A 12,446-nucleotide genomic window follows, 5' to 3' on the forward strand; every position below is an offset into this window, starting at 1 on the left:
TGCAAGATTCAATATGATAACTACTGTAACACTTTTTGGGAAAAAAAATTTGGAACTAAACAAGGCCTGTGTTGTGACTTGTGAAGAATTGTCAATTGTGTACTTGCGCGCGCGCGGCCGCTCAAAGGTGGACTGCGCCTAAGAATTTTGTTTATTCCTGGCTGATAAAGTACGCACCAGAGCCAATGAGCCATCGTGCTGGTTGGTTGGCGACTTCGTTCTGAGGATCAAATAATTAATTGATTATTAGCAAGACAAATCCCGGGCAACTTGTAGTATTGCGGTTGGCGGGCTGGGTGCGATCATTATCTACGTACAGTACCCCTTTAATCATCATCTGAACAAAGCAGCGTATATATTGAATGAAATAAGCTGATTACATTTAACTCCAACCTTGTAATTGAACTCCAACGTACAGAACTTGCCGAACAAACAAGGGTTTCTCGGCCAATAATCAGCTTAATTATATTAATAATCACCCTGTTCACTGATGCTAAAAATTAGCTTACGCTGAAATGTTGTGAGAGAAAAATAGTGTTTAATGACTCAAAAATAGTTCTGAATAAGCTCAAGCGAACAGGATCAATAATACTATACGTACACTCATTTGCCAAATTAAAATTTACCAAGTTCTCGCCATATGCACGCAAGCTGCTAAAACCTACAACTTATTCTCCAATTGCGAGAGCACTATCATTGCCCAAAGTTACGCTGCACGTTATGCCACGCGTTCAAAGAGAAGTCGTTGGCGTGGGTCGTTTTGTTTGTAGCATTACCGTTTACTCGTAAACGGAAGGATTAAGAAGATTAGAAAAGCACGTACTACCCGGCCCTCGTGCTCCTTGGTTGACGTTGACAAAGGCAAATTAATCCTGGGCAACTATTCGCGGGTGGATGAGGAGGCAAATTCATATTGGGGCAGATTCAATAAAAATCAAAAAGAAAAGAAAAAAAATCTACACGGCAAGCTGCCGTGGCGCTTACCACCCTATTCGTTTGTTAGTTTCAGCCAGACTTATTCAACCAGCCAACGGTATTTTCCTCTCATAAAAAACCAACACCAACCAGCCCAAATCAGCACCAGCAGCGACCAGCGAACAGTGTGTGATGAGCAACCGAGCGATGGGCAACGACTGGAGGAGGTTATGGCGACGTGTCAGTCACGCGTGTGTGCGTACGCACTCCGTACGTCGATCTACGCAGCGTGCACATGCTGAGTTGGGAGCTGTACTTGCTCGCACTCGCGATGTGGTTCTAGGCTCATCGCTTATGATCCTATCAACGGAACGGGCGATTCGCCGAACGGCTTCTACGCTCGGATGAATTTTCTACTCCATGCATAGGACACAGCAAGTGGCGCCACTGCTGTCCGCATTCAGAGCACGCAACGACAGGAAGCCACCAACTGAGACGGCTGACCAGTCGCAACGTGACCCTATAACTTGCTCCCTACATCCAAATCCAAAAAGAATAAACAAATTTGTTTTGCGAATAATAGTTACTCAATCTGGAGCTCATAAGTTTCACTGAATGTTTATAAAATATATTAATATTTATAATGTTTAGTAAATATTATTAAGACATTTACGGGATATTTTAAAATAACAAATCTATTTATTAGAAAATATATAAATGTCAATGCTATTTTTCTATAAGTTTAGTAACACCTAAGATAAATTCCACAAAAAAGATATGATTTTTCTAAGATATATTAATCATATCAAATCATATTTTTTTTGCGGAATTAAATGAAGATAATTTTTATATGAAAATTATAGATCTCGACGAGATCTACAACTTTCTAGTTTTGAGTTTTTTCATTTGAAGTCGTTAAGATGCTCAAAAAAATTAATGACATATTTAGACATAAGGGTATTTTCGACTTTTCACACCTGCAGTTTGACGGTGTTAGAGCCCAAACTGACGGCAGTGACATGGATGACAAAAAAAAATTGAAACAGTGTCGCTGAAGATCGCTGAACTTTTCTAGAGGCATATAAGGCATTGTGATCTTTTTTTTATGGCAGAGAATCCCCCTCCCCTGCTAGTGTCTTCATTTATTTGTTCAATTCATGCACTTGAATCTGTTCTATGGATTCAATTTGCCTAAAAAATGTTAAAAGAATAAAATAAACATCCACAAAGTCTAATATTTTTTTTCTGTTGATAATATTTTATTTTCCAGTTTCTCATTGATGAGTTTGCTTTATCCTTTTCGATCAGACAAAGTATCAAACCGTTGACATAATCAAAGGCAGGATTCCGCTACTTCCTCATGTGACACACTTAGCAGTTGATATTAAACTATGGGAGCGACATTCCACTGGACCTGGCGTAGCATGTCTCCTTGCACAATGCAGCAATATTAAATATCTCAGGCTACAGCTATGCTACATCATTAAAAAGGTGAGAAAAATGTTCTTCATCAGTCCATATATACTAATTGGTTAGAGTTTTGTTTCTTAAATTTTAACCCCTGTTCTTCCATTAGTCCATATATACTAATTGGTTAGAGTTTTGTTTCTTAAATTTTAACCCCCTTCTATTCATTCGTGGAATAATAATGCATATATCCTTCCATGGTCTTTACTGCAGAAGAACCAATCAGAATTGGATCTCTTATGTGATAATAACTCATGCCATTGGAGATCCCATGAGTTTTCTCTAGATCATCTCGAGAAAGTAGAGTTCAAGGAATTGATGGGAACTGATTGCGAATTCCAGTTCATTCAATCCATACTGACAAAGGCAACGGGAATTCGGAAGGTAACTACTAGTTTCGACCGATTCTACTGGCGAAAAGGCAGGAAGCATGCTTTTAAACCCCACCACTAGACGGTGGGCTGTGGACTACTTGCAAGTGGGCTAAGTTATCCTACTAGTGGAGACGTTGTCTATGAGTGGAGACTAGAGAGTAGTAGAGAGATTGCAGTTGTACAGACATGTTGAATTAGTGTTTCCATATCAATGTATGGCTTCAGACGCTTTGTAGATTCGTGCATTGTTTTGATCTTTATTATGTGTTGTTTTTTGCACTGTTTACTTGGATTAGTCACATCATTGTCCATAGAGTAGCAAAAGTGCTCCCTCCACAGAGTAACAATACTTGCTACAGGCAGTAGCTAAAATAGGCGGCAAACTTGCGCGTGCCGCTGAATTTCAGCAGGCGTGTCTGGTTGGTTAGCAAGCTCTGAGGATCAATGTGCTGGTTGGTTGACAATCTGTTTGAGGATCAATTAACTGATTATTAGGAAGACAAGCTCCGAGGATCAATTAACTGATAATTAGGAAAATCTTGAGTATTGCAGGTGGGCGGGCCGGGTGCCATACGCCGTAGCTGGCGGTTACGGCCCGTCGCTGCCATACCTGTATGTTGAATGAATAAGCTGATTGCATTTGACTCCAACCTTGTAATTGACAGTTTCAAAAAAAAAAACCTTGTAATTGAACTCCAACGTACACAACTTGCCGAGCAAACAAGGGATTCTCGGCCAATAATCAGCTTAATCATATATCAATACTGTACGTACACTCATTTGCCAAATTAAATTACCAAGTTCTCGCCATACGCAGGCCAAGCTGCCAAAATCATCAACTTCTTATTATTCTCCAATTGCGAGAGCACTTTCATCAAATACCGCTGCATCCATGACAACTTGGTGTATGTATGTGCGCAATCTGGCACCCGCGTACAATGAACACAACCAAATCGCCAGAACTATGGACCTATTTGGTTTCCTAGCTAAATCCTGACCTGGCTAGGATTGGAGCATGGGTAGTGCAGGCCTGGCTCCAGCAACACAACATAAGTGAACCTTAGGTCAAAATCAACCGCAGCCAAGACATTTTGGGTGGTTGTGTGCTTCCTGCCCATGAAAGTAGCTATGTGCTTCTCAGGAACTCGAGCAAGAACATGAGTACCATCAATGGCATCAACACAGTCCTAAACAAAAAAGATACATCAACATCTAAGTCCTAGTAGTGAAAATGGAATAGGTGAAGTAAGAAACTCCAACCTTGAAGAAAGGATTCCATTTCCTGCTATTCTGGATTTTGGGATGGACAGAAGTAGGAGGAGCCACTATCATTTCATTTCTTAATTCACCAACTGCATAAAAGCACTTCCTGGAAATATCTACTGATGGTTTCAGTAGCCCTCTTGAAAGTGTGTTTGATGACCCTAAATCTTGTGTTATGGCCAACCACTAGAAGGAACATGGCAACCTGTTCTTCAATCTGGCAGTTAATACTATCCATGAGGAGGCCCCTATAGCGAAACAAGTCGCACAGCTGGAAGAAAGGAGCTCTCTTCATCCTAAGAAGCTCCACACAGCTGCTGTCATCGCTGAAAACCCAGGGGTGCAGATATTTTATACTCTTCATATACCTTAGAATGCAAATTCTTTCTAAGCACACAAACTTGCCATCAGAGTTGAAAAATCAAAATCACTGAGTAACGACCTATTGATAGACAGCAAAAAGTATGGCATTGAACATAATTAGGATGTGTACCTGCAAATGGATGGATGTGCTTGATTTTATAGAATGATATCTTGAGAGGTCAACGCGGGAGGTGCCTAACCTGAACAGCAAAGGCAACTGAAAATTTCAGAGTAGTTCATATCTTGTGGCTGTAGCTATTGGCTGTCAATTTTTTTCTTTCTAGGTGCCTGACATAGGTTAGCAAGCAATATCATAAATGAGAACTCCCATGCAGAATGACGGAGATAGCCAATACTAAGGGCCTGTTTGGTTTCTGCAGTGCCTCCTAAAATTCCTGTCACATCGAATGTTTGGACACATGCATGGAGTATTAAATATAAACTAATTACGAAACTAATTGCACAACTTGCGACTAATTTGCGAGATGAATCTTTTAAGCCTAATTAGTCTATGATTTGACAACGTGGTGCTACAGTAAATATGCGCTAATGATAGATTAATTAGGCTTAAAAAATCATCTCGCAAATTAGCCCCCATCTATGTAATTGGTTTTGTAATTAATCTATATTTAATGCTCCTTATTAGTATTTAAACATTCGATGTGACATGAATTTTAGGAGCGACTAAAGAACCAAACACCCCCTAAATAACTCAACTTATGAACAAATTAGGACTGAAACTAAACCTATGTAATTGGCAGTGAGGTTATAAAATTCATTGGAGCCTAAATAATACTTATGAATGAATTTTCATCATCACAAATTATATTTTCTGTACAGACAGACACATAATGGAAACTGAATATAGTTTGTTATGACTGAGAGGCCAAAATTCAGTTTTCGCTAAAAAACTATCATAAATGCTGAATGACAAGAGTATACATCAAGATTGGTGCTCAATTGAATTTAATTTTAACAATGTTAATGAAATCCCTGACACCCTTCCCCAAACCCTGTACAGAGCGGGAGCTCTCTGCACTGGGTACGCCCTTTAATGTTAATGAAATCCAATCAGTCATTAGAAGCCTATCAGTTGTAAACGTTGCAGAGCATATTTGAACAAAGGAGGAGATCATGGCATTTGAAGTTTTCAAGTGTATTTCACCATACTATTTATTGAAGCCAATTATTAGTACTACATAAGTCTAAGGGGGAGAAACACTAAAACATCAATTTGTCACAAGATAGGAAAATGCCAAGTGTCAAATCAGCAAAGGAATTGGCCAACATAAAAAAACCTTATAATGAGCGGTTTGTAGCTTTACTGTCAAACAGAGTAGCATCAATGCCTATTTTAGGTAAAAGGAAATGATATTTATTTCAGCTTACAGGGATATATATTTCCGATCTCAATTTAAAGGTCGTAGCTGTCAGTTTAGTTATTTGATACAAAGAGACTTAGAAACTTAGATGATCCCCATTGAACTAGCCTATTAAACTCAACACAAGATTTCATAAAAAACAGAGGAACAAGATGCAGCACTAGGCCAATTCCAACAGGAACCGAAACAAAGTGGAGTATGTACCTGTTATTTACAGTGAGGAGTGGTTGCCTGCAGGAGTTCAAGTCTCCAGTAACGCCATAAGGAAATCCATGCATAGGAAATTAGTAGGGTCAAAAAGAAGGTAGCAGTTTTCAGTATTGATGTCTCATGTATAGATGCAAGCCTATGGAAAAATAGAAAATTATTGCCAGGATTAGCATATGGTACATATAATGCTCATAAGCAGAACAAGGTTTCAATACAACAACAAAGAAATTATTCATAAATTAGTTTGAAGTCTACATATTTTTTGATATATGGTAGCTTACTGAAAATGTTGCACCCTAAAAAACGAGGAAGAAACTGTTACAATTAAACAAGAAAACCTCATTTTTATTGTATATGGCTCAACCTCATCAAGCTATAAATAGTTCACTGAGTCGTATTTTATCAGTAGAAAAGTTAAGCTTGCCTCACTTCACTACCTTCTCTCATTTCCTGCAACAGTAAGACATAGTCTAGAGAAAGCCAGAAAGGAATACCATTTTTCCATTAACTTACAAGTATGCACCGGTAATTCTCTAAAGAATCATTAATATGAGTACTTGTCAGAAAACATTAAAGCACTGAATTACACTAGAAAAAATCAGTTAACATACATTACTCCTATATGCTTATATTATGGTGCTCAAAACAGCAACTGCATTGGCTGGATCACAATACCTGATTTTAGAGCAGATCTGAACACATACAGATAGAAATTTGGAGCAGCATGGTTGAACTATGGTGAGCTGTAAATAGGTTATTTGCCCTATGTGCTAATTGAATTTGATATATGGTTTTCACTAAAACAAATATTTTAAAATCATGTCCTTTTTCCATTTTGGGTGTATGGTTAGGTACATTAGCAGATTTACTCACAAACACAAAACCTTCCAAAAAATACAAGCTTTGAACATGTTGCAATATAAAAATTTGGGAAATCAGTAAATAAAAAATTAAAAAAAACTTGCAATGACGTGGATACAGATCAGACAACCACAGTAACTTCAGTTCTTAGTTTCAGGTTAACTTCAGCTGGTGCGCTGGTGCCCGCTGGTTGTGGCTGAGGAACTGAGGTGGCGGCGGCTGGGCGAGGTCGTCCGACGGCTTTGCGGTCGCGGGCGCAGGGGCCGCAGGCACCGCGTCGCGTCTGGCAGCGGCCCGTCCGACAGCGGCAACGGCTTTGCGTGGTCGTCCGACGGTTTCGCGGTCACGGGCGCAGGGGTCGTAGGCGCCTTGTCGCGTTCGGCAACGGCCCGTCCGACGGTGGCAGCGGCTTGGCGAGGTCGCCCGGCAGCTTCGCGGTCGCGGGCGCAGGGGTCACAGGTGCAGCGTCGCGTCCTGCAACGTCCGGCGGCTTGGCGAGGTCGTCCGGCGGCGGTTCCATGGAGTGAGACGAGTTGGGAGCTGGGCGACGGTTCTCTCGAGCGAGACAAGCGGGGTAGGGGCTGCGGTTCCTTACGGAGAGGGGAGGCGGCGTGGGAGAAACTTTTTTTTTCGAGCGACTTTTTTTTTACCGCGGCTTGACCACGGGAGTCGACTTTTTTTTTCCCGAGCGATGCAATTAGGGAGGCATGCCGATTAGTTTTGCGGAGACGATAACATTTGGCTTTTTTAGTTGCAGAGATAGAGATAGAAAAGTTTCGGACTCATCCAATCCCGAGAAAGAGGAATCTCGACGATTACTTGCAGCATGTAGCAAAATAGCTACTCCCTCATCAACAAACGACTCAGATAACAAAACGAAAACTTGGAGTCCAATGCTGTGTGGACCCATTTTTTATTTTTACTCAGCCTGTTCGGCAGGCCGTAAACGATCGTGGATTATATTACTGCTGGCTAGTTTGGTGTGAGAGAAAAATACTGTTCTGGCTGAAAATTCAGGCTGACCGATGCTTTTGTTGGGATCAGCCGAACCAACACTTGGCTTAGCATTAGTGTTGACAAAGCTTAGTCGCTAAACAAACAAGCTTGAAATGTAGTGATCGAAAACAAATTTCCAATTGGACCAACAACTAGTTACTGCATTAATTTAACATGAGCAGCAGGTTGCATGGATCGGATGGTTCATTTTGTGCAGGGCTCGTCGGGGCCGGCGGGGCCGTGGACGACGCAGCCCTGGCCGTCGGACGGCCCGCACACGCAGTTGCAGCCGGGGAACTGCTGGCCCGGATAGTTGGCGCACGTCACGTACGATCCTTTCACGCACAAGAAACCGCATTCGTCCACGTCGGGCACCCCCAGTATCAGAAATCCCAATCATTTAAATATAAGTTACACAAAGAAGGGAAAACCTTAGATGATCATTTGTAAATGATAACCTTCTGTCTGCTATTACTAATGAAAACAACGAAAAAGAAGAAGTCATGTGGAATAATCGTACCGGAGAAGAGGGCGACGACGACTGTGAGCGACAAGTTGACGGAGGCCATGCTTGCAGTTTGCAGCTACGTGCAGTACGATCACTATGTGTCAGTCTGCACTAGTACGACGAAGCACTGCACTTATCTCTCATCTCCAAGACGTTATTAAGCTTTTATATATACAACCAGCTGAGAGGGCTTAACCTCCGTCACAACAAGATTATTCCCAGATAGCAGAGCAGGTGTATATGCTTTGTTACCGTTTTGGTCCCAATGTTCACGTCGTCGACGGCTCCTATGCAGGCTTATCTTCCGTCCGAGGAACGCTGAAGCCAGCACGCGCCAAGCTCGTACGGGAAAACCCAGGAGAGCAAAAGGCCTAGCCAGGTGTAGTAGCAACCTCGAACGCCAGCTGAGGAGAATGTGCTCTGTTCTGGACTAGGCCAGCAACAATAAGACCGAGCCATCAAGAGGAATTTCCAGACAGCACCAAAAATTTCAGGACAGCAATAATGGTTCAGTCAGAAATTCTGAAGCACAGCTTACATGGAACTCACATACAGGTTCCAGTCAAAAGTCACAAGGACAATAGGTATAGTCACGAGATTTAGCTCAAATAGTTCTGGCGCTAATTTAGTTTATAAACAACGACGGCTTCAAGCGTACAAGTCTCCGACACTGATGCTACTTTCCTACTCCTGGCTCTGCTCTTGATTCTGTGTAGCCTGCTGTGGAAATGGCGGCCTCTGCTGCTGCGTCGAAGGGCCTCTTTGCATTGTCTCCCTCCGCTCCACTTGGACAACCTCACGGCGTCTGTCGTAGCGAGGACGAGGCTTACTCCTTACCTGCTGTCTCTCATTGAATCGGAACTGAGGTCTGTGTATGACTTTGCCATCTACGAACAGATCGCCTGCCAAGTGGTACACATAATCTTAGTGCAAGCAAATAACAACCCATACGATATGGGACTACGAGACAGGACTGACACCTCACTTAGATGAGTATTGAGCAAGAAAGTAAAAGCATAGAGAATTATGGTCTGGCGGGATCCAGACTGGCCAGTGAAATTTCACTGAAGTAACAAACAACAATTACCTACCTCCGTAGTCCTTGTTAGGAACATCCAGATATGAATCAGGTAAAACCCAAAGGACTCCCGGCAATCCTTCAAGAAGTGAAGGCAGCATTATAAATAAAATTCAGTTAAAATTTCATGGTGCAAAAGAACCTTAGCTAAAACATTAGACCAATGGAAATTCCACCTTTAACTTTGTACGATAACTCCTCTGAAATCAATGCACCAAACCCTGTGTATGTTGAAGTGCACACTGAGTAGATTTTCTTCTTTGCTTCCTCCTCACTGCATGACAGAATCACAATCAAAATTTCAATTCTCAGATGACAAGATTAGGGGTTAAACATATACATCTTCTGGGTACATGTGTGTTTACAAGCTTTGGTTTGTTATATCAGAGCATGGTAGTATGTTGACAAGAATTGTACATAAACTACGAAGAAAGAGTGAGTCAGAATATACTCTTGCAACCATATTAAATACCACTTACTGCCATGCAAATGACAACTAATCATAATTTAATAAAGAAGAATTCACATAAAAAAGAACGCATATTCGACAGCCTATATGCCAGAAAGTCCCCAAAGCTGGGCTCCGACAACCCGGCACATCACCAAAAAGAACTGGACCTCCAGAACCTAGTGGGTTTTTGGCTGTGCTGCGGCCGCCAGGTGGCAAATCAGCTGCAATCAGGCAGCAAAACAGGGCCATAAGAGAAATAATTTACAATTGCACACTCTATTCAATTAGGAATTAGGATGCATCTTAAGGTGTATGGGTAAGTCAAGATCACAACGTGATCCATTCTTGAGTAATTACAATAAAGTCATGCAAAAGACCAGAGGTGATAACAGATCAAGTATGAATCAGACAATTCAGATACAGTTCCGGGATAAAACGTGATAATTTAAATTCACTGCATCTTAAATAACTCAGATGTCAATGCCAGGTAAATCGATAATATGGAATTTTTACTGAATTTCTATTAATAGAAGCCAACATAGAAAATGATCCTCATTATACTCTTTGTGCCATTCAACGTGTTCAAGAACTCATAGCCAAGTGAAGATGGAACCTGCCTTGACAATGGTCTATAGTCTACTATGTCGAACAGTGCAATCAAATGTCTAGGGCCATCCCTTTCAGTCAAATGTGCATAAGCCGGCATGCCTAGGGCCATCCAGTGCAGTCAAATGCACATGAGCTGGCATATGGCCTAGGGCCATCCATTTCAGTCAAATGCGCATATAAGGCACCATTCCTAGGGGCATCCTGTGCAGACAAATGCACATGAGCCCGCACGCCTGGGCCCCAATGTGACATGTAGGCATGCAGGTAAGGGCACGAAGCTACAAAGTTGACGAGGCGGTGTGCCTAGCCCAAAAGGCGAGTCAAATGCTTTTAACAGCAAGGCACAAGGTGTTCCTGTAAGGTTGCAGGCACGAACCTCACATCATGAGAGTATATAGGATGGAGAAACCGAGAAGAAACTAACCAATAAGCTGAGTCCCTACCAATGTAAACGAACTACTAGAACATTCAATTAGTACTAGCACGTTCAATTGTACTGGGTTTTTTACCGGCCTAATGTGTTGGGGTTTTACCGGCCTAATGTGTTGGTCAGGTCACGAACAGTTACAACAAAGTGCACATTTACGATTCAATCAGCTCAACGTGATTGCTCCAACAACACGCAACAAATGCGCACACACACACACACACGCGGCGCATACCTTCCGAGGACGGCCGCGAGGGTCTTGACGTAGGCCGCGACCATCTCCTCCTCGGAGGGCTTGGGGTCGTTGGGGAACTCCATGACGATGAGCCAGTGCTCGTAGTCACAGCCGTCGAGAAGGATCGTCTCCTTGGGCGGGCGGTTGCTCCAGTTCGGGGACGGGTCGTTCAGCGGCGAGTACCCGGACCCGCCGGACGACGCGGTCCTGGCTCTGCGCGACGCGAGAAGGGCCCACGGCCACGGGGCGATGTGGGCTGAAGCAGCCGCGGCGGCGAGGGGGCCCAGGCGGCGGGGGAGCGCGCGGGAGGAGGAGAGGAGGAGCGCGGAGAGGCCGCGGCGGGTGGCTGATGCAGCCGCCATGGTTCGGGGCACTCGGTAGGGAGCTCCGATGGAGACGGCGGCGGGGCAATGGGAGGAGGCGGCGGGGGCGTGAGAGAGACCCGGAGTGGGATGCGGAAGGAATGGGGCGATAAAATACCAGGTGGCCTGGATGGGCTGGTCTGGGCCAACAAAACAGTTGGGCCGGTCTTTCCCTTTGAGTGGCCTCCTGAAGTAGCGGTTCCCGCAGGCAGCCCGCAGCAGCAGCAGAGCGCACGTAGCAGCCGTGTCCGTGTCTCTCTCGGCGCGGCGTGATCAATGGCGCGCTCCAGATCATGACATCATGTCTCCTCCGTTCGCGCACTCTCCGAGGCCTTGTTGGTCCGTCCACTGTATCCCTCAACCTCCATCTATAGGTTTTCTAACATTCGGGGCAATGCAAGTTTGTGAATTGTGAATTGTGAACTGTGATGGGTACACATCAGGCGTTCCGCTTCCGCGTTCACGGACCGGCAACTCGTAACCGTAAGGCTCTGATTCCGGAGTTCAATGACGTGTGCCGACTGCCGCTCTGCTCAGTCAAAAGCAGTCAATGTGCTCCCCATCGTCCTGAGGGATGCCAAATACTTTTGCTGTTTGTTGATTGCGCTCAGTTTTCATTTCCACCTTCCAGGTGGCAGTACTATTCGCATGTTACGTCGTGTAGTATTTCCAGTTGCGAAGTTCGCAGATGGTGGCTTCATTGCCCAAGTCCTTGAAGAGGTATAGCGTGTGTTTAGGGTCGGACAAAATACTCGCGGCTCGTTAACTCGCTCGATTCATGGTTGGCTCAGCTTGGCTTGACTCGGCTCGTTTTAATTTTTTCACGAGTTGAGTTGAAAGTCTAAATCGCTATTTTAATGAGCCAGCTCGCAAGCTGTTCACGGGCTGAAACGAGCTGGGGCCTATCACCCCACGATCTTGAATTCAGAAGATGATGATGCTGGC

At 43.6% G+C, this 12,446-nt stretch overlaps 1 protein-coding gene and 1 long non-coding RNA gene across 3 annotated transcripts; both read right to left on the bottom strand.

Moving 5' to 3' along the window:
- Positions 1 to 3,498: 3,498 nt before the first annotated feature.
- Positions 3,499 to 6,116, bottom strand: LOC136491434 (uncharacterized). 2 transcript variants are annotated; one of them, XR_010768036.1, is made up of 4 exons: positions 5,969 to 6,116; positions 4,513 to 4,582; positions 4,017 to 4,345; positions 3,499 to 3,943 (listed from the first exon to the last, which is right to left on the bottom strand). It is a non-coding gene; the product is annotated as an uncharacterized lncRNA (long non-coding RNA). The 2 variants fall into 2 exon arrangements; XR_010768035.1 differs by lacking the exon at positions 5,969 to 6,116 and having other exon boundaries at positions 4,513 to 4,647.
- A 2,697-nt stretch (positions 6,117 to 8,813) lies between these two features.
- LOC136493670 (multiple organellar RNA editing factor 3, mitochondrial-like) lies at positions 8,814 to 11,611 on the bottom strand. Its single transcript, XM_066489771.1, has 4 exons — positions 11,140 to 11,611; positions 9,594 to 9,691; positions 9,431 to 9,496; positions 8,814 to 9,241 (listed from the first exon to the last, which is right to left on the bottom strand). The coding sequence occupies exons 1-4, from the start codon at positions 11,499 to 11,501 to the stop codon at positions 9,024 to 9,026; spliced, it is 744 nt and encodes a 247-aa protein (XP_066345868.1). The 5' UTR covers positions 11,502 to 11,611; the 3' UTR covers positions 8,814 to 9,023.
- Between the last annotated feature and the right edge of the window lie 835 nt (positions 11,612 to 12,446).

Source organism: Miscanthus floridulus, chromosome 11 (genome assembly GCF_019320115.1).
Source record: "Miscanthus floridulus cultivar M001 chromosome 11, ASM1932011v1, whole genome shotgun sequence".
NCBI lineage: Eukaryota > Viridiplantae > Streptophyta > Magnoliopsida > Poales > Poaceae > Miscanthus > Miscanthus floridulus.

Excerpts from the sequence above, each read along its gene's own strand:
- LOC136493670 (XM_066489771.1), bottom strand. The coding sequence starts at position 11,501 with ATGGCGGCTGCATCAGCCACCCGCCGCGGCCTCTCCGCGCTCCTCCTC. Across the intron at positions 9,692-11,139 it reads CTCGCGGCCGTCCTCGGAAG|TGAGGAGGAAGCAAAGAAGA; the intron begins GTATGCGCCGCG and ends TCTGTCATGCAG. Across the intron at positions 9,242-9,430 it reads TCCTAACAAGGACTACGGAG|GCGATCTGTTCGTAGATGGC; the intron begins GTAGGTAATTGT and ends ACCACTTGGCAG.